Source organism: Tenrec ecaudatus, chromosome 13 (genome assembly GCF_050624435.1).
Source record: "Tenrec ecaudatus isolate mTenEca1 chromosome 13, mTenEca1.hap1, whole genome shotgun sequence".
Lineage (NCBI taxonomy): Eukaryota > Metazoa > Chordata > Mammalia > Afrosoricida > Tenrecidae > Tenrec > Tenrec ecaudatus.
The window spans coordinates 27,393,464-27,414,632 of record NC_134542.1 but is presented as its reverse complement, the minus strand read 5'-3'; the positions used below and the strand labels follow the sequence as shown (position 1 = coordinate 27,414,632).

Genomic DNA, 21,169 nt, shown 5'->3' with positions numbered 1-21,169 from the left:
TTAGCACTAACTCAGTTTAGACAAGTGAACCTGTAAGATGTTTGGAGCCTCATTTGAAAATCATAATATGAAACCTAATATGAGAAACTCATAGGTGAGTATCTGCTGCTGCTGATTATTGAGTCTATAGTCCATGTGGACAAAAATCTGGGATAATACACAATATGATGTAAGAATCATTGCCTCACAATGGTAGGAACATTTGCTCTCAAGTTTTGTGTTTTTGTTAAAGTATATTTTTGAATTTTCTTTTTGTTTTGAAAGAATCATTTTTTACTTATCGGGTTAAGTTTCAGAAAATTAAACAAAAAAGTCATTATCTAAAAGTTCACTTTTATAATGATGGCCTTTTTTTCTGTTGAATGTTTACTTGGCTTAATAGTTTTTCAATTAAGATTCATTTTACTATTCCTTGTCTACTTTTACCATCTAAGTACTTTTGCATATATTTTCTATTCATTATAGGTTAATGTCTCTAAGACACTTAATAATCATTATGTTTGTTGCAATTAACATTGTGTTCCATGAATCCAAGTTAATCTGAAACATCAGTTTTTATTATTTATACTCATACATTATCTACTTATTCCATTTTGAAGATTCTTAACTATTTTCAGGTGTAGGATATATGCTACATTTCCCCTGCAGTTTAATGCTTAAAAGTAGGGAATAGAATATTTTTGCTTTATGTGGTACCTCTGATGGAAGAGAGATAGCTACTAAAGTTGCTTCTTTCAGTTGCTGCATGCTTATGTCTCTCCTGAGCCTAACGATGGCTATTGCCAACTAAACTATGATACTGAAAGGAAAGTTTTTTTAAAAAAAAATTTTTACTGTATGTGAGGCAGATGGGTCCCTAAGAATCTTAATTCTGACACTAATAAGATCATAAGGGTCAAACACATTGCATCTGAAGACTCTGAAATCCCCTACCTGCCACAGGAATGTTATTTGCTTGTTTGTTTGGCTCTCCATTTAAAAATGACCAAACTCTTTGAAGAATAGAAAATAGACCACTTCAAGGTCAAGCATAGGCTTAAACCAGTAAGGATGAGATCAACTAATCATTTATCTTTTTATGTGCTAAGAAAAATTACTCATATAATTCTCAGCACATTATCATTTTATCTGCCTTACTGTGTTCAAGTTTATTAAATGCTTTATATCCTTGATATTCATGAATGCTTTAAAATGCCGTTACTTTGAAGCTAGCTGGTTCATTTTATTTTTCTTAGTGAGAAGAAGACAGTTTTGAGGATTTTATTTGGGGTCTTACCAAAAATCTGATTTCTTTTAAGAAAGGCAAAGGTGAGTGGTATTTAGCTGACAGTGCCTACTGCACTTCTATGCTGTCCTGTGTTGTTCAACGCAGTCAGATGAAACAAGAGCCCCAAAAGGGTTGGGAATGTTGACGTTCCCCCAGAAGACACTTATGGTTCACTGCCTACGGCAAGGAGGGTCACATTAATAGCATTTTCCCTCCTAAAAATTGTGCTTACATTGTGACCTAGAATTCCACCTGCTGATAAAACATGACGCGTCTTTCTTTTTGAACAAATGAAAGCGATCTAGGTCAAATGCTGAGGTAGACATCAGTTGACAGGTACAGTCTTTACTTGATGAAACCCAGGGTGTACAGTATGTCTGCTTCCTTTGATTAGGATTGAGATCGTCTCTTAAATATGACTAAAACATTACACCTGATGCCAAGGAAGCATAGTGGACTCTACCTGTCCAAGACAGATATGAATGAACCTTTCTTGGCTTGTCTCCATGTGTTAAGATGAGTCTTTTATTCCCAAACCCCATTTTAAATATATAAACGTGACATTTTACTCAATAGCATCATACTGCTAAAGTATTTCATACTTAACTGGTTCGTTAAACCAACATGCAGATGGATTCTTTTCTCTCTAGGATTAGCTTCTGGAAACACTTTCTAATAGGTACATTGCAATTCCTTCCTTGTCTTTATAAAGAGTATTCAAGACTTTCAATAAGATATGTAATTCTAAAGAAAGTATACAATCATTTCCGTTCAAACGTGCAGCAAACATTCTCATAGCTAACTATTTCATCCTGAGGATATACATGTACCATCCTACTCTGAATTTCTGCAAGTGCTAAAGTGGATATATACTGCTGTTGTTAGAAGCCATAGAGTTGGTTCTAACATCAGCCCGTATACAAGAGGATGAAACACCTATGTACTTCCATCATAACTCAGTCCCTGTGTCAATCCACCTTGTCCAGGGCCTTATTCTGTAGTGTGCCCCTCTACTTTACCAAACATGATGTCCTTCTCAATGTCAACCTAAAACTTGGCTGTTCAAATCCACCCAATGGCAAGTGTGAAAGAAAATTCTAATGACCGGTTCCTGCAGAGATTAGAAAAGAAAACAAGCCAAAGCAAACTTATTACCATCAAGCTCATTTAAGTTCATCTGGAACATAGATGGAGTTTCTCAGGCTATAAATCTCTGTGGATAGAAGCCTGACGTGCACCCGATGATACCACCAGGGCCCCTAGGAAACACAATCGGGCAGTTCAACTCTGTCTGCCCAACAAGGTTGCTGAGTTGGGATGGACTCAATGGTAATGGCCTTTTTTTGTTTTGTACTTGAAAGTGTTGCCATTCTCCACCCTTGGCCCTCTATCAGCTTGTGGCTTATCCTCACATCCTACTGGCTTTGTTGCATATTTCTCAGAGAAAACAAAATCAAACTTTGTATCACCCATCACCAAGTGCTTTAATGAGCCAATGTGAATTCGCCACGAGCCAAGAATATTAAATATACCATGGACTGCCAGAAAAACAACAATAATAAAAACAAATCTATCCTAGGAGACTTCCAACTAGAATATGAATTAGACGAAAGGATGATCAGACGTCGTCCCACGTACTTAGGACATGTTATCAGAAGGGACCAGTCTCTGGGGAAGGACATTAAGCTTGATAGAAGAGATGATCAAGGAAACGAGGGAAACCCTCAAAATGGTGAACGAAGAGACATGGCAGCTGCAACAATGGCCTCAACCACAGGCGCAGCTCTCAGGGTGGCAGAGGAGCATGCAACCTCTGTTAGCTGTGCACAGACCACTGTGAGGCAGAGCGCCCTCTCTGGCGCGAAAAGGTGCAAGACTATTTTGAATCACTCCCTCAGCTCAAATCAAGGTCATCAATGGTGTCCTTTTGTCAAATCAGAACGTGATTTTCAGGCCTGACCTCAATCAGTCTCTCCTTAGCATTTTGTATGGGGTCACTCTCCTATCTTGAAACATGATCTTCCCTTGAACTCTGTCACACCATTTTCTCTGCTCTTTGCTTGCTCACTGTTATTTTTTGCTCTTGTCCCTCTGGTTCCATGAACAGTAGCTGTAAGCTTTCTTTGACTCTTACTTTGTACTTACTCTTTAGATGTGCTAGTTATGTTATCATCAATTGCTTTATTTGTAATGATGATCAGCAACTTTATATCTCCAGCCTAGAGCTCTTCCCTGGACTCACGTATATTCATTTGGGGGCCCAATGTTTCCACAATGTAGGAAAGTTCCTCCTATTCCTCACTTCTTGACACCTTCCTATGTTGAGAGTTTTGTTTTTTTTTTAAAGAATAGCTTCTCCAGGCTCCCTGCATCTGGGTGTGATAACATATTTCTGGCCAATGAGATTGAAGCAAAAGTCTATGTAAAAGCTCCTGGAAAGATTTGACTTTGTAATGAAAAGGACAGCTGGTGGAGTCTTTCTGTCCATTCTTAACCTTTATACAAAGTCCGAGAGCTACAGCCTCCATCTTCTTCCACCCAAGAGAACCACAAAGATGTTGAGCCCATGCTACTGATTCATGGGCGTCACGCCGACAGCTGTCTTCCTTCTACATTTCCTGGCAGGTAAAGTAATAAAACACAGCTTCAGTTGGATTTAAGAATTAAAGTAGAATGATTTTTCACTGGTTGTCAAATACAGTCCCAACTGAGAAAGGGACAGTGCTCGGTTTTCTACTTGTCCTTTCTTTCCTGGGTTTGAACAGGCCAATACCTTCTCCCAAGATCATCGTCTTTGTACCAACAGAAGAAGGCAAGGCCCTTTCACACTTAACAGCCCTAAGAGTCCATTAAGCCCACTGCGTCAGCATTCACACTTGGACACTTGCTGGACTTTAGCTACAGCAGCCGTTAATAAGCTCACTGAGAGGGGACAGGGGATCTGCTGTGGGGAGAGGAGAGGGCCTGTATTTCCCACTGGGTGGAAACTTGAAAATTTGCTCAGGAATGCAGTCTTTGAATTGTGGAAGTGAAATATGTCCCTATGGATGGCATGTTGGCTGTCACTCATTACCAATTAATGATTAAAATGTATGCACAGTAAAATATTGCCCCACCTTATTTATCTCGCCCAAAAATTTGTACTGGAAGATCAATAAAGGGGACGTAAAAAGTCTTCACTAGCTTTAACTAGGCAAAACATAAATACCTAATTTTTCTAATGTCTGAGCACAGAGTAAATTGGAAGTAACCCAAGGAAATAAATGAAAGGGTGAGGCTGTTTCTGTCGACTGTGTTTTTAAAAACTCCACAGAGGACTTGGAGAAAAGACAAACAAACCCTCCTTTACAAAGGCTTTTGGTCATTGTACCCCACTTTAAATACTGTTTTTAACATTGATTGGGTGATTTTTTTCATATTCTAAGGGGTGGCTTATTATGATTCATGAAAACAGTTATAGCATCTAATAACAATGTTTAGTAATATAACTCCTTTTTCAAGTTATAGAAACACCCAATCTCTAATTAGAACACATTTCTAATTATGGGGAAAACAATTTTTCCCCAAAGCTGTTGCTTATAAGATGTTATAATTTTGCAGATGCTAGATACAGAATCAGAGCCACTAGATAGAGAGAAAGGGGGGAAGGAGGTGTGAACCAAAGTCCATTCAAATGACACTGAAATAATGTAATTGCAAGACAACCTACAATTTGCCTGAAACCATTTCATTTACATGCAAAATAATTCATTCCTATGATGGAGGACACAAATACATCTACATGAAGCAGACTTTGTTTATAGAAAAAGTATTAGTTTTCCAATCTGTTGCTTGTTTATTTTTTCTATGATGAAAATAATATGGATGTCTTGCAATCGAGCCATATCAGATGCTATGTATTGCCCATGGACATTCAGAAAAGAGCTTTTGAAAATTTCTTTGTTCTGCAAATAGTCATTTAGGAGGCAATCTACAATAATAAAGAAACAAAAAGTATTTCCTTGAAAAAATTATGAGCTCCTATACTTCTGTAAGCTTCCTTTTCTTCAGCATTTTTTTAAAAAATTACATATGCTCACTTTTCTGTTTGAGGGATCTATGCTCAAGCATGTAGTCATACCACCTGATTAGTGCAAAATTTCAGTTATGCCCGGGTTGGGTCAATTAGGGAAAGTAGTGAGTTGTTAGTTGCCTCTTAGCTGGCCCCCGAGGCACATCATCGTGTGCAAACTGTGCCTGTGGTTTGGACTTAGACTACGAAGCCTTCCTCCCTACTCCTTTTAAGGGACTGTGTTGCTGAACACAGAATATATTGCTCCTCTGTTTTAGGGGCTATGATATTGAGTAGTGTAACCTGTTCAACATCACAGCAACATCCAATGCACTGCTGACAAACTCATGACGGCCACGAAGCAAATCCATAGCACCCACGGGGAAGAAGAGAACTTGACCAGTGTACCACCACAGCCTCCTAGGTAAGCAAGTGATAGCAGGGAAGGTGCCCAAACTTCACTCCTTGCTGCTGTGGGCCACTGACAGAAAACAACAATCTGCACTTCCCATGCAAAAATAAAATAGGGTGACCATCAAGGTTGAAGCTCATAAAGCAGTACGTTGAAGATGATTGTTGATTTTGAATTAATGCAGGCATTTTTAAAGGCAAAACTTATCAGAGTGTTTATTTGTAACTACTCCGCCAGATCCTCTCTCATTATAGATGTTCACTTCTTCAACTTCCTCACAGAGAATACAGATCAGTGAATAGCCCCTCAGATTTCTTCTACCGTAGCTGTGTATCTATTTGTAGCTTTTTCTATCTTCTATTTATTATTGCCTTATAAAGTGGTGAATGGTTTATTTTATTATTCAAACCTAAACCTTTCACATTTGCTTTGTCTCCCCAATTCTTCTAGCGTTTTTAGGAAACTACCATGATTGATGACGTCGCAAACTCATCCTCCCACTCTGCCACATCTCAGTGAATGTCACCAACATCCATCGAATTTGCAGGCTAGAAATAGAGGTATCATTATTAACTGTTTTCTCTCCTATTTCTTCATATCCAGTCAATTTATAAGTGGGTGATCAATTTTAAGTCTGAAATATTTGTTGCATTGTCCCATTTCTCTCCATTTCAATATGCTTGGCTTCAAAATTCTCTGCTTACCACTTTCCATAGTCTCTTACATTGATAAAACTAAATTAGCAATAGCCGCACCACGTCCAGAATACTGATTTCAAGGACCCTACTTTTAGATGAATATATCTTCCCCTCCTAGCTCATCAACACAGGTTTCTCTATTTTGATAATAGTAGAAGCTATTAAAGTCTATAGGCCACTCATGCTACATTATCTTTGTTGTACATCAACTTTCATTAGCGGAAAATTTCCCCATGACTCAAATTAGTTTCCATGACCCTTTGTTATCATCAGAGGATCCCTGGTGCATAGTAGGTTCTGCACTGTGCAGCTAACATCAAGGTCAGAAGTTTAAAATCACCAGAGTATTTGCAGGTGAAAGACTGGTGTTCTGCTCCCATGAAGATTTACAGCCTTGGAAAGCGACAGGGGCAGTTCCGCTCTGTCCTACAGGGTTACCACAAGACAGAATCTAGGTATTGAGATTGGAGTTTTTTGGTTATCATTTGTTCATTTATTTATTTTTCTATCCTCCAGTCACTGGCCCCTACAGCCTTGTTTAAGTGCTCCCCTGGTGAAACTTGAATCATGAATCAATCCAATTCTCTAAGTGCCTGAGCCTATATCTGAACTACAATAACATGGCTAATAAAACAGCATATTGACTAGGTTAACTTTGATATAGGACTACAAATATCAAGGGAACATTTTGTCTCTGTCCAGCAATTTCACTATAGGTCTACATGCAATTACTTCATATTCTTCTTACTTCAAATTTCCAATATTGCCTCCCTCTCATCCCAATTGATGACACTATTCATATTTTCTTTGTAAATAGGATAAGCTTTGAATTGTCTCCTAGCACTATCAAATCTCTCTGAATCTTTTCTTAGCTACACAGCTCTGGAGTAGCTTCCTGTTACATTGGTTGCATTTCCCTAGTACGTTCTATGGCCAACCATGCCACTTACTCATTGCTTTCTATCCTTTCTGATGAAGTCAGTTTTACTCAGACAGTCCTAGCAGGTTCTGATTCTTCACGTAAGGGGAGAAAAATATTTAAAAAGCCAAAGCCCATCCCTTGATTTATTCTCTTCCCCTTTACAGTAAAGTATACTGAAATATTTATATTTATCTATACAATTGCTTCTGTTTTCTCCATTCCTTCCTCTTACAGACCAATTTTAATTATGAAACCCACTTCTCTCCCAAAACTCCAGTGAAAATGCCCCTTGCCTTTCAAGATTCTCCATGTCTTCTCAATATTTCCTCTCTGACCCACGTCACACAGACAAAGTCTCACCACTCTTCTCATGGGAACAAATCCATATTCTTCCTTTGGCTTCCAGATCTTCCAGCTATCCTTCCTTTGCCTTAGTCTCCTTTGTTAGTCTCCTTTGCCCTTCTTCCAACTGATAAAGTATCCTTTCCTCACTCCTGTTTCCATCTATTCTTTCTTTCTGTCTATGGAATTTCATCCAATGTTAAAAACTGAAGTAATACAGATGATGCAGTTCTGTCTTTTGAGTTCCGAATCTTGCGTCCATCTACTTACTATGTGGTACCTTCATTCAAATACCAAACATCCAAACAAGAGGCCCCGTACACTGTCGGGCTAGGTAGGAAGAGAACTTATTAAAATTGTGACCCATTTGGTTCTAATAAGGAGCCACAGTATGGCTGCCTCTTTCTGGAATTTTTAACTAGCTCTTACATTAACTAATAATAATAAGTGATTGTGTTTATTCTTATATATTAGATCACTTAACCCTCTATTTAAGATATCCTAGGGGGCTTCAAATGTTTGTGGAGAGAGAAATCAATATATTTTAACTTCACTCTTCCATGCTTCAAAATGTATAGTGCATTGCCATTTAAAGCCTGTCTGCCTAGATTATGGCATTATTCTGAGTGAGCATTGATACAGGAAACCAGAATAAATTTAGATATACTGTGTGAAAATAAGAAATTTATATCCAACGAGAAGTGGCTTAATAAAATGATAAAAAAAGTAGCTCTTAACTCTTCTTCCACTCATGCACCAAATGCACTGCCATTGGGTCAATGTGGATTCAAAGCCAGCCTGTCTGGTTGTCTGGTTTGCAGAGACTGTAACAGTTGGAGGGAGTAGAAAGCTCAGTCTTGCCCCTGCATTGCTGCTGGTGGCTTGAAACTGCTGACCATGTGGATCACAACCAAACACCATAGCCAGGGATAAAATAAGAGCCCCCTACTCCCACACACAAACACATAAACTCTGCCTTTAAAAGCAAACAAACCAGAACTCAAATCTAGGCTTTGTCATTTACCAGAAAAGTAGTAGTTTGTCAATTGCTTAATTACTAGAATATTTTCTCATCTGTAAATTTTCAATGGTGAAAACCATTCTCATGTGATTGTCAAATGTGTAAAATAGCACACGTGGCAGATACAAATTAGGATTTTTTGAAGGCTAGCAAAAATGAACTCCAAAATTAGAAAAATTTTAAAAAGCAACACTATCATGGGGTAAAATAATAAGAGAGGATGTTTGGATTTTTCTGATTGGGCCTTTCTTTCCTGGGACTCACAATAATTTTTCTATCTGCTGTGAGATTTAAATCTGAATTCTGGCTTGGGGTACAAATCTAAGACAGACATTTCTTTAAAAACAGATTTTTGTTTTTATAGAAATAAAAAGGATTTTTCCCCTTCAAGTAGTATACTTTTATTGTACAAGGTTTGGGGGCTTCTGTCATTGTTTTGTTGCTGTTTTATTTCACTACCATAAAAGTAACATAATTAATCCATAAAGGACTCCAGCACATGGGATGCTTTACTAGAAGCAGGGAACAGAGTGCTATAAAAATCACAATGGTTACACGTGTTCAGAGTTTATTAGAAGTAACTTTCCTATTTCTTGTCATTCATTATTTCAAAAAATTATTGTAATTGGGTGAAGTTTTACAGAACATAGCAGTTTTCCATCTTTTAATACTGAGTTATCAGAAATTACAATATAATTGTACTGCCTTGGATTTGAGGGCAGATGGTAGTGGAGAATGAAATTTCTTGGCGGGAATTTTGTTGGTAAACCAAAGTACGCCCTGTTAATTAGCTCCTGCATAACGTGCATTGTGGTTTTGAGTCAGAATCAATTCAATGGCAGTGGGTTTGGGGGTTTTCTAAGCACAGTATGGAAAATAATTGTATGCTTATGACAGAGTGATTAGTTAGGGAATGTGCTGAAGTAATAAAAAGCACAAAGAGAGCAATTTGAGTTAATATCTACACATCATTTTATGCAACCACATCACAGCAGGGGGTCCCAGTTAATTAGCTTCCTTGAGTTAAATAGGCAATATGAAACAAAGTAAAGATATGTACTTAGGGTCTAATTCAATGTATGCCTAAATACAATGAGAGATAATTTTAACTGTTTCTGAATGTATATCAAATATAAAAATAGAAACAACCTGTACTTAAGAAATTTTTCTGCTTAAATATTGTTTACTAGTGACAAACAAAAATAAAATATTATCTAAATATTAATATAGAGTACAAAATAAAAATATAGTAGAGTCTGTACAGTATATTTTAAATGCTTTTTCTATTTCAAAAGTAGGTAATATTTGGAACTTTAAATGCAGACTCAGATTTTCATATTTTAGCATTCTTTTGTAGAAGCACTTAAAATCTATGGTGCATACACATAGCTAGCTCTACTAAGTGGGTTAAGAACAACAGACATATTTTTCTTGGGGTGTCTGACTTGTCCCATCAGTATTCCATTGAAGATGATAAACTATACACTCTGTGTCAACATGAGAAAACCTGTAAAACTCTTACCACATTATGACCACAAGGAGACGAAATCTACATGTGTCATTCCTGGGATAAATTTGCTCTACCAATGTATCTTATATTAATAAATGGTGTGTGTGTGTGCGCATGTGTGTGCATGCATGTATATATGTGTGTGTGTGTGTGTATATATGTATCTTGGTGCTAGTGGCCTAGTGGTCAAAAGTTGGGCTGCAACGAGCAAGTTCAGCAGTTCAAAACCAACAACTGCTCCTCAAGAGAAAAATGAGGCTTCCTACTCCTGTAAACAGTTAACAACAGTCCCACACACTGCCCTATAGGGTGGCTATGAGTCAGTATTGACTCAATGGCAATGAGTTTATATATATCAATATCTATAGACATATGTATATGTATATCTATAATCAAATATATATATGAACAAGTACTATGCACTGCCTGTAGACCAAACACATCTGTCCGAATGTTCCTTAGAGCAAGGATTTAGACTTAACCTCACATTCTTTGGATATGGTAACAGGAGAGACCAGTCCCCAGAAAAGGACATAGTGCTTGGTAAAATAGAGGGGCAGATAAAACAAGAAGGCCCTTGGCAAGAAGGATTGACATTGTAGCCGCGAAGATAGGCTCAAAGGGAAAAGCCACCGTGAGAAGGGGGAGGGTCAAGCAATGTTTCATCGTCTTCTACTTGGGATCACTATGAGGTGGAACCGATTGGCCCACATGTAACCACAACACACCTTGCCCAGGGAAGGCTATATTGAGATTAGTAAATTTAAATACTAATGGAGTAATAGGTGAAGATTAAAGTTTTAGATTTATGCTTGTCCAAGAAACAAAAACAGAATAGAATCTAAGCACTTTTGATGATCAAAATATGTATGAAATAGAATATGTCCAAGTTAAAATTGATATTACCCAAATAACTAAACATGTAAACTTTTGCTTAGTGTGTTTTTTCAGAAGTTTCTTGATGGAAAAGCAAAAATCATCAAAGCTAAATATTATTGTTAAGGCCCGGCAGAAAACAAACAAACAAACAAACAGTAGAGAAAGGCTCTAACATAGCAAATATTATGTTCAATCTGAGCGATATATTCCAAGAGACGAAAGATAACGACTAATGAATAAATCAATGAATGAGTTCTATTCTATTTTAGCCAGTCTTCCTGGGGTAAATTCCAGCAGCAGCCAGTACGTTGAATGAAGTGCTGAAAACCAATTCACAAATTGCCAGCTTGGGAAAGAATAGCACCATGTAGAAAATGAAAGCTGATCCACATAGGAAACATTTCATCTGCTTTCATTTAAATCTTCAGTCCTCTCCGCCCCCTCCCCCCCGACCCCCCATCCACCCCAGCTAGGTCAGGAACCAGAGTACAGCATACTGGGTCGTAATCGACAGTATGAATTACCAATATTTTGAAAGGCCGAGTGGACATGGAAATTGTAAGGATCGGTCCTTAAAAGAAAATTAGGCCTTTGATAATATTCCTCCACAACATTTCATCAAACGAAAAACAATTAGTTTCAATTGCTTTGGTATTGTTTCTTTAGTTGATGTTGGCTGCCATCAAGTTGAATCTGACCCACGGTGGCCTCATATGAAGCACAGAACTTCATTCCAAGAGGTTTCCCAAGCAAGCGGCAGGGGGTGCTCCCCAGGTGCCTTAGAGTGAGTGGGGACCGTCAACATTTGATTAGTTGTTGATCGCTGAACTATTGGTGCCCACCAACGACCTTCCTCTAATATTAGGCTCACTCTAGTCAACTAAGACAAAGTTTAAAGTCTACCAGAGAGCTGGGGATGGAAAAGAACTTCAAGTATTACTGAGTTAGTCTCCTCCGTCTGAGAGATAAGCATGTACTGCAGTACTTTGGATCCTGAAGTTTGAGGTATCTGTTACTTCTGCTTATTATCCAATTTGTGCCCAGATGACTAATACTTCACATTTTCCCAGTGTGTCCAGGCTAATTTTTTTCATGTAAATTCCAACATATTTTATAAACAGGATATGGCATGTCAATTAAATCTGATGAGTTGATAAAGCAGAATTCAGAGCCATATCATTTTAAAACACAAGTTTAAACTAAAATCAAAAGCCATTACAATCAAATTGATTTCGACTCATAGTAGCTGGTACAAACACACTGGGGGTCATTGCTTGTCTCATTGCTTATTTGGGATTTAGCTTTGCAGCATCTGAGTGTGTTTCAAAGGGATTCTGGGAAATGAAATGAAAAGATAATTCAATTTTCCACAAACGTTTTAAAGCCCTCTTTTATCCATTTTGGAAATTTTATTGTAATATAGAGCAAATTAATTTCTCATTCCGTAATTCCTGCATCAATTGTTCCTTGACATTGGTAGTTATCCCTGCGATGTGTCAACCATCTTCCCAGTTCCACCTTGCCTCTCTAGTTTCTATCCATCCAGTTTCCCTTGTCCCTTCTTTTGCTCTCTGTGCTTTTGGACAAGTGTTGTCCTTTTGACCTCGTATATCTGATTGCTTTAAAAAGCACATTGCTTAAAGTGGAGAGAAAGTTTCATCTCTTTCATATAAGTGTTCACCAAAATCTTTAGTAGGAAAAATATAGCGGGATATATCAACATTCCCTAGGAGATTTTGAGAAACTTACTTTCTTACTCTGAGATACATATCTCCCACCTCAAAAGCTGGGAATCCTTATACATAGAAAAATAAGATTGAAAAAAATTAATGTGTGATTTTTATGAGTGTAACACTATCATGGAAATTTACAAACATGTATTCAATCAATCTTCACAACTAATCTATTATTCCTGTCAATGTCCCCATTTTGTACACAAAGACACAGCCTCAGAGCATATAAGAAATATTCAAGTAGTCAATATAAGACATATTCAAATAGTCTAATATCTCACATATCATGTTATGGAGCTTAGATTTGCATTCAGAAAAACGGACTTCAAAGGGAGCATACGTGGGAGTGTATCAAACCAAACCAAACTCACTGCACCAAGTCACTGGTGACTGACAGTGGCCCAAACGGACAGAAAAAATCTACCCCAGTGGTTTCTCAGACCATAACTCTTTACATCTCTCTCCGATGGAGTGGCTCCCCATCCTGATAGTACAGCCTCTCAGCAATCCTCTGGAATTATTATAAGAAAATCATCAAACAAATGAAAGAATGTCAAGCTCTCATGAAAAAAGCAATTATTTCATGAATTTGAAACAATCTAAAATGGAACTTGGCATATAAAAATGTACTTTGGGTTTCAGGTTTTTTCATTCATAATCTCTCACTCTCTATATGAATTCCACTGTCTTTTTCATGAACTATATTTACACACATATATTTTAGTGAAATATATATGCACAAGGAAATATAAATTATATATAAATAATATATATATATATATATATAAAATTCTCTTGTATTCTAGCTCTTCCTATTGACCTTACAATAAACACCTGCACTGTGTACTTCTGATTGCACCCGGTGCTGGAGAAATAAATCAGCAATAGCCCCTCTCTTCATAGAAATTGATTTCTCCACTTACATCATTAGAATGTATTAGTATAACATATCACTAATTTTATATTTTTAGAATATTAAAATCAATACTATAGAAGTAAAAAAAAGATGATTCAATTCAATGGCATGAAGCAATCTCATAAATATCATGTATACTGAAAGAAGCCAGATGCAAACAACATTTATGATAGGAATCAATTTACATATAAAGCAAAATCAGATTAGCTGAATTGTAGTATTAAAATTTAGAACAGTGGTTACTGTCTCCCTCAGAAGGATGTTCAAGGAGGTTGGAGTCCTGATAATTTTTGTTTCTTGATCCTGTTCCAATATGTTTCATTTTCAGTCATTCACTGTTTCACACTTAGATTATATGCACTTTTATGATGTGTGTTACACTCCAATAAACAAGTTTACTTCAAAGGCACTGTTTGCTTGAAAATTCAAATTTTGATCATTGTAATTTTGCTTTACAACTCACATTTTGCTAATTGTAATCTTACCATAAAGATTCAAAGGATTTTACTATTTTAACATAAAAATGTAAGGCTACTATTTTCCTTACAAAAATGTAGGGTGTATCAAGGTATAATTTACATTAAAAATGTACTCTTTAAAATTCAAAGCTTGATGATTTTTAACTACGTGTACAACCATTACCATGCTCCCAGTACTGAGGAGTTCCAACAGTCCTCTAAATATCCGTATGTCCCTGCTCGATCTCATACCTAACTCCAAGCTTCTGGCAATGACTGGCCCATTTTCTGTACTGGCCCATTTTCTGTACTTTGCCTTTTTGAGACTGGCATATATAAAATAGCGTATAGTGTCCTTTACATTTGGCATCTTTCGATTAGCAAAATATATTTGAGATCCGTCCATGTTGGGTGCATTAGCTGTTGGCTCATTTTCATTGCTAAATTATGTCATGCATGAGTACACTATGATGGAAGAGCATTGAGTGAAAAAAAACAACACGCTATAGACATCAGGTGTCCATTTCTGTGTGTGAACAGATTGGTATGAGCTTTGTTTTTTAATTCCAAGTTGTACTTTTAGGTACACAGAATATTTTCTACATTGGCTTTATGGTAGCTGTGGTTCCCAAAGAATATACCAACCAGTTGAAAAAATATAAAGTCAGAAATCAAATTAGGCTGAACAAGAAACACCTTACCAAAATATGTCAACTTTTACAAATTGATCCTTTAAAAAGTCCTCTTTCTTTTCAACACTCATCTACAGACTTGAGAATGAAAACTGTCTACTGAGGTTGCAGATGAGCAATTCAGTATCGTCGTTGCACGGCATACCACTGGAAGAAGGGAATCACTGATACAGGCATTGAAACCATTGTGAACAGAGGGAAAAGTGACAAGCAACGTGGCTTAAAAAATAAAGTGTACTATGTCTGCTGCGTAACACTCTAAAATCAGACATTATAAATTTGGTGCAACTGGTTAGTATTATTTTTTAATCCATGGTCATCTGGAGAGGATTTGAGTGACAAAATGGAAAGATGGTAGATGTTACCTAGGATGTTGTGGTAAAGTGGAATGGCCCGTCCATGGATAGTAAATGCAGTCATGACTAGTGGGACCGCCACACCTGCAGGCAATCACAGAACAGAAAACATCACTCTCCATTCACAGGGACATGCACACACATGCACCAGTGCTCACACATGGAGCCTCGGAGGAGGGACATGGGAAGCAAGCACACCAAGTACCTATCCATCAGGCCAATGCAGTCTTCAATACTTGAGCCTATGCACCTGCAGAAAACCAAATTTTAAAAATACAAGGAAAGAGATATTAGTCACTTAAAAATGAGATAGATAATGATTGTGCCAACTTCTTAATTATAATTATTGGACAATTTTAGAACACCAAGATTTTGATGTTGATGAGAAGATTATTGCTTAATGGGTTTGCAGATGTGAATTGCAATTACCCACCCAAGTGGAGTTCAAAGAAACAAGTTCATGGTAAAAGATATATCACCCTGTATCGCTGGATAATGTCCAAACACACTGTTCATTTCTAATACTCTCGGTTCATTTGCAAAATTCATGACTATATGTCTTGATAACTTGATATTTCAGTGGCTCTACTTGTTTCATGTATATTGTTTCTTTTAATGGCCTTAGTTTAAGTAAAAATCAAAACCAGTTTTTAAAAAGGAAATGAGTTATTCAATAGAATAGTCTACTACTGAATGCTCATTGAATATTGATGTTGGCAGAAAATGATTTATCCTGCTTTAATGTTATTCTCATGAATCCTTCACATAATTCTGCTATGCCATTCCTTGGTTGTGATTGTCTTTAAGCCAGCACTTTGATTACAAATTCATTTTAGCGTATATATCTGATTTAATATAATCCAATTTCTCACAGTTTCTTTTAAAAATAGCAGTGCCCTGATGGGCAAACCAAATAGGGTTGTTTTTTTTCTTTTAACTGCCAATATTGAAATCTGACATAAGTAAATACATATTATGAAAGGAAATGAATAAACAGATCCAGGACCCTAAAGAACCCGCTGAGATTAACATTCAAATGGAATTATATAAGTATACACAATTGTGAAGTATAGGTGCTAGGATTTCATTCTGAACTATTACAGCAATATTATTTTTCCATCTTCCATGAACTAAAATTTGTTTTTCTTTTCCCTTTTCTCTCAGCAAAGATAAATAGCTGCAGGGCAATACTGAGATCCCTTCAACAGCTAAGATTTATAGAACTATCTAATATAGTTGCTAATTTAGAGATTATGTATTTTCTTCATGTGAACTCAAGCTGAAATTAAAATCTTTATGTGACATAAATAGCTGTTCATATGAAAAGTCAATTTAAGTAGCATTTAAATGACACTAAAATCAGTGCATTAATATATGTACAGTGACTATGTTATTGCATATTTCTATAATATTTTTTTCAACATTTCTATGAAGTCAAGAATTATTTTATTTCTATTTTTATTTTGTGTAATTTAACAGTACAGTAAATTTTAACCTATAGAAATATAGGTACATATCTGTGACATAAGTCTCAAGCAAAGGAGCAAGTGAAAAGTAACTGGAGCACATAGCATTGTATCGATACAGTAATCCATGTTAAAAACCACATGTAACACTGGACAATTAACCACTGAAAGGGTTTATAACCTTTCAAAAATGGCTTTCTTATCATTGTATTCCTTTTTTCTAGGTTGCTATTCTTTTCCAAAAGGCTTTTGCTTTTTTTAATAGACTGCTGCCCTTGAGTAAAATTAATAGGCTACTTATTTCCAAATAAGACTCTGGTTAGTTTGCAGTCTGTGTCTTTGGACAAAAATATTGGAAAATGAAATTCTACTTGAGGGAAAAGTATGAGTAATGTAATGATTTTGTTCATCCTTTTTTATTTTTTCAAAAACTCTGCACTGCACTCCAACCAAGTGCCCTTCTTGCTCCAGGAGCCCGAGGGAGGATGGAGATGGTTACTTTGTTTCTTCTCCCTGAGATCGCACTTTACGAGGGAGACAGGTGTATAAGCAGATATGGTTTGTAGCGTGTGATAGATGTCCTGTTGTCGGTAGCTGCCATTGAGTTGACTCCAATTCATAATGATAGAACGGAATGGGTTATGGGATCTTCCAGGCTGTGGCCATTTGGAAGTAGATCATCAGGTTTGTCTTCTGAGGTGCCTCAAGAAATAATAAACTTGAAAAGGGAGGATCAGGGGTCTAATTGCAGGGAAGACATAAACTAGCTTCAAATCTTCATCGTACACCACATGGAGAAGTTAGGCTACCGAAGTTTAGGATACTGAGAACTGGTATTGGAGCAGTAGTGACTTCTAAAGGGCAATAAAAGCGAGGACAAATGCACCGACCAAGAAACATACAGTACATAGACTATATGAACTCCGAATAGTTCAAGAGCAAAATATAAGGCAATAGGGATAATAAGAAGAGTCCAGAGTATCAGATTGGGCCCGAAATTTGAAGGCACAAACCCCCAAATTAAAAGCCAGAATTGGGGTATGGAATACTAAATCTCTAATACAAACCCCCAAATGGGAAAGTCAAATCATAATATTATTCATTAAAATATTGAAAATTATGACAAGTGAGCTGTATTTAATAGTTGCTACTTCTTGCTGATGTATAGGCACTTTGTTGTTACTAGGTGCTATTGATTTGGTTCTGACTTAGAGGTCGTATGTACAACTGAACAAAACACGTTATCCTGTGCCGTTCTCACATGCATTTCTGATGGAAGCCATTGTTGCGGCTACTGTGTCAATCCATCTTGTTGATGGCTGTCTTCTTCGTAGATCCCCTAGCAAACATAGTGTCCACCTCCAGATAATATGCCCAAAGTACATGAGATAAGCCATTGTCACCTTGCTTCCAAGGCACATTCATGCTGTACTTCCAGGATTAAATGCCGATTGGCTCTCCTGGCTTCCAGGTACCTTCAATATTCTTTATCAACATCATAATTCAAATCTTTCAATTATTCTTGTTTATTTATTCATTGTCCAGAACCTAAAGGTAACCATGTTGCCTGTACAGCTGAGATATTCTGACAAAACCTGTTCCATATTTTAAAATGGAAATGGGAAACTTTTATATTTTATTCTAAATATAGAATTTAATAATTCTGTAAATGACCCTCTTGTCTTTCTTTCTCAGGGAGAATCCTTTCATGATATAACTTTTGAATATATTCAAAGGACTGATAGAAATATTCAGGCATCTATAAATTTAATAACATGGAATCATGCTTTTAATATTAACAAAACATTTATTGGTGATTTCATATTCTCTGGGTAATAAGCTTCTCTAGTCTTTATTTAATATATTGGTTTAGTTGGAAAGCAAATGGACAAGCTAGCAGGAACTCTCATGAGGAAATGATAATCCCTGGGCTTTACACTATGACTATATATTAAATTTAGTTCATAAACTTTCTTGGAACTTTTGTTTTTCTATTTTTAAGTGTGAAAAACATTTCTAGGTTTTCTATTTCCTGCATTATCCCAAACATCTGTGTAGAAGGTTCTAATGGATGGCATATATTGTGTGAATAAAAACACACAATGCTTTTGTATCTTTCTCAATTCTACACCTGCTCATCAATCACTCTATCTGGTACAGAAAGATTTTGAATACAAAATAATTGAAAACATAGTAAAATGAATGGAGTTATTGTCATTGGAGCCCAAGGCAGGAAGGAACATTGTTCTTATTTTTGTTTTTGTTTTCTTTTCCCCTTTCACTCTCGGGTCATTAGTGAGCATGTGATAGGGGCTAAATGGATAACTTATTTTAAAAGTATCTAGCTTATTAGAGAGAATATATTTAATGTACTTTTAGAATCAGAAATGCTTTTAAAGTATTACACAGATAATTTTGTTAGCAGAAAATCATTAAAGAGGATTCAAAGCAAGAACTTTCCTCCTGAAAAATATGATTTGAAAGACTATTTCCATTAATTGGCTCAGGAGTCATCTGACATAACGTTGGCATAGAAAAGCGAATTTGTTTTTCAGATGTGCAGCTGGTCTGATGCGTTCACATTGAACTGATCACTGAGTTATTACATGCAGTTAGGACTAATAACAGCCATTCAAACCATCATCGCCACTGCCCTGTGCTCTTTCTTGGAACATCAGAACGTCATACTTGATTTGGAAAGGACAGACTGCACGGGTCACTTCATCGCCCTGTTCAGGGATCTTCAAACACCGTGCTGTGGAACAGTGGGGCACATACAGGATTCTGAATCCCTAACTTGTACTCTGGGGCTGCGATCACAGAGCTTTGATGAAAGGAATGAATACAGATACTACGAAGTTTATCTGAAATGACGAAGAAGAAGTTAAATAAGATAAAGAAACAATCAGAGTCAGATCAGATGGGTCATCAGATAATCCCTTCTCCTTGGAAGCTGCCCCAAGGGCATGATGGGCACTCTGCTCTACTGAAATCCTGCAGCTCTGAGTTCGCCAAGCGACTCCCTCTCCTTTGCGTGGGGTCCCTAAACTGCTACCTGGAACTTCCTTTGAGTTCCCAAATTATCTGGAGAAATTTGTTCCGAACGATGCCTTCATCCTACTTTTTGACTTAGATCTACATTTCCTTACTCTCATAAATGGATCGATTTTCATCCACTCCTACTTCTCCTGCCCCCACTATAGACGTGTTTTCTTTAACTGCATCGCAGTGATTTTAAAGGGCGTGGAGAGGACTATGGTCCCACATCCCTCTCTGTGATCTTACTTTCATTTCCCGAATGGCTTCATTGTAATTAGATTAGCGAAACCAACAAAAGGTCTAATTTTGAATGGCAACAGCTGTTGACATCAACATTATATTGAATAATTTACTGGTTTAATTTTAGCGGCAAAACAATAAAACCCTCTTGTGCAGGTTATTTCAGCAGGCAGTTATCTCCTCCGCTGCGGAGTCTCCTGTCCAGCAGGACCAGCGCTCTTTCCGAAAATACACTTAACTCAAGGGGGCCCACACCCCACAAGGGTAGCAGGTTATCAATCCTCTTTTCCTTGAAGAAAAGTGTCCGTATGTCTAAGTCGGTATCCTCGACCTATGTGCTCATGTCGACACCTGTGAGGCGGCAGTTTTTCCGAGCTGGATTTGAATTTGAATGACAGGATGTTGCTTTACCTTTTGAGCATCTGCTACTTCACACAATGACTTACGGTGACTCTTGCCTGCAGGATACTCTAGAGGTGTCCACAAATGGACGTCTTCTTTCCAGAACAAATGATGCTCCTTGTTTAATGATTTCACTATTCCCTAACAGTGAGAACTTGACTGGCACAGAATCTCTTCGGAGAAGCTCACAATTTCCTGTCAGATAGAAAGTACCCAAGACGATCCTCAACCAGAGCGCATCATGAGTGCATGTGTGCTGCGCGCCAGTGACCCTGCGCCCGCGCATGCGTGCACAACCGAGGACTTTATGGACCGGAGGGAGGCGGTATTCGAAACTGCATTTATTTTTAAACTTACTCCTCTATTGATTAGAAAAGAGAGAAACGATCTTACAAAGACTTGGGGTCTTTTAAGAAATCATTGTTGATAATTACGGGATGAGGCAGTAATTTTCTTCTGTCATGTACATTTATCAGGCAATCATTATAATAATCATAGCAACATAATTATTATTCATTACATAACGCATACTTTTGGAAAAACAGAAAAAAGTGCGCCCATCTTGAATCTCCATGTTGCTCAAATAAAGTTTAGAATAACCTGTATTTCAATGACTTCGACAGAAGGAATTAACATACACATCACAGTGTCTTTCGTCTTTTATTGTCACCACGCCCTTTGTTAAAATTTTGTTGATGAAGTAATTCAGTCATATTTCTCAAAAGAACATATCTTCATCTTCAACTAATGGTGACAACAAGGAAG

The 21,169-nt window shown here is 37.1% G+C and overlaps 1 protein-coding gene across 1 annotated transcript in view; it reads right to left on the bottom strand.

Moving 5' to 3' along the window:
• The window catches only part of ERBB4 (erb-b2 receptor tyrosine kinase 4), a 1,152,669-nt gene that overhangs the window by 278,207 nt on the left and 853,293 nt on the right, over positions 1–21,169 (bottom strand). Inside the window, exon 16 of the mRNA XM_075528902.1 lies at positions 15,267–15,341. Within this exon, the coding sequence (XP_075385017.1) occupies positions 15,267–15,341 (75 nt within the window). The remainder of the gene's footprint in view (positions 1–15,266; positions 15,342–21,169) is intronic.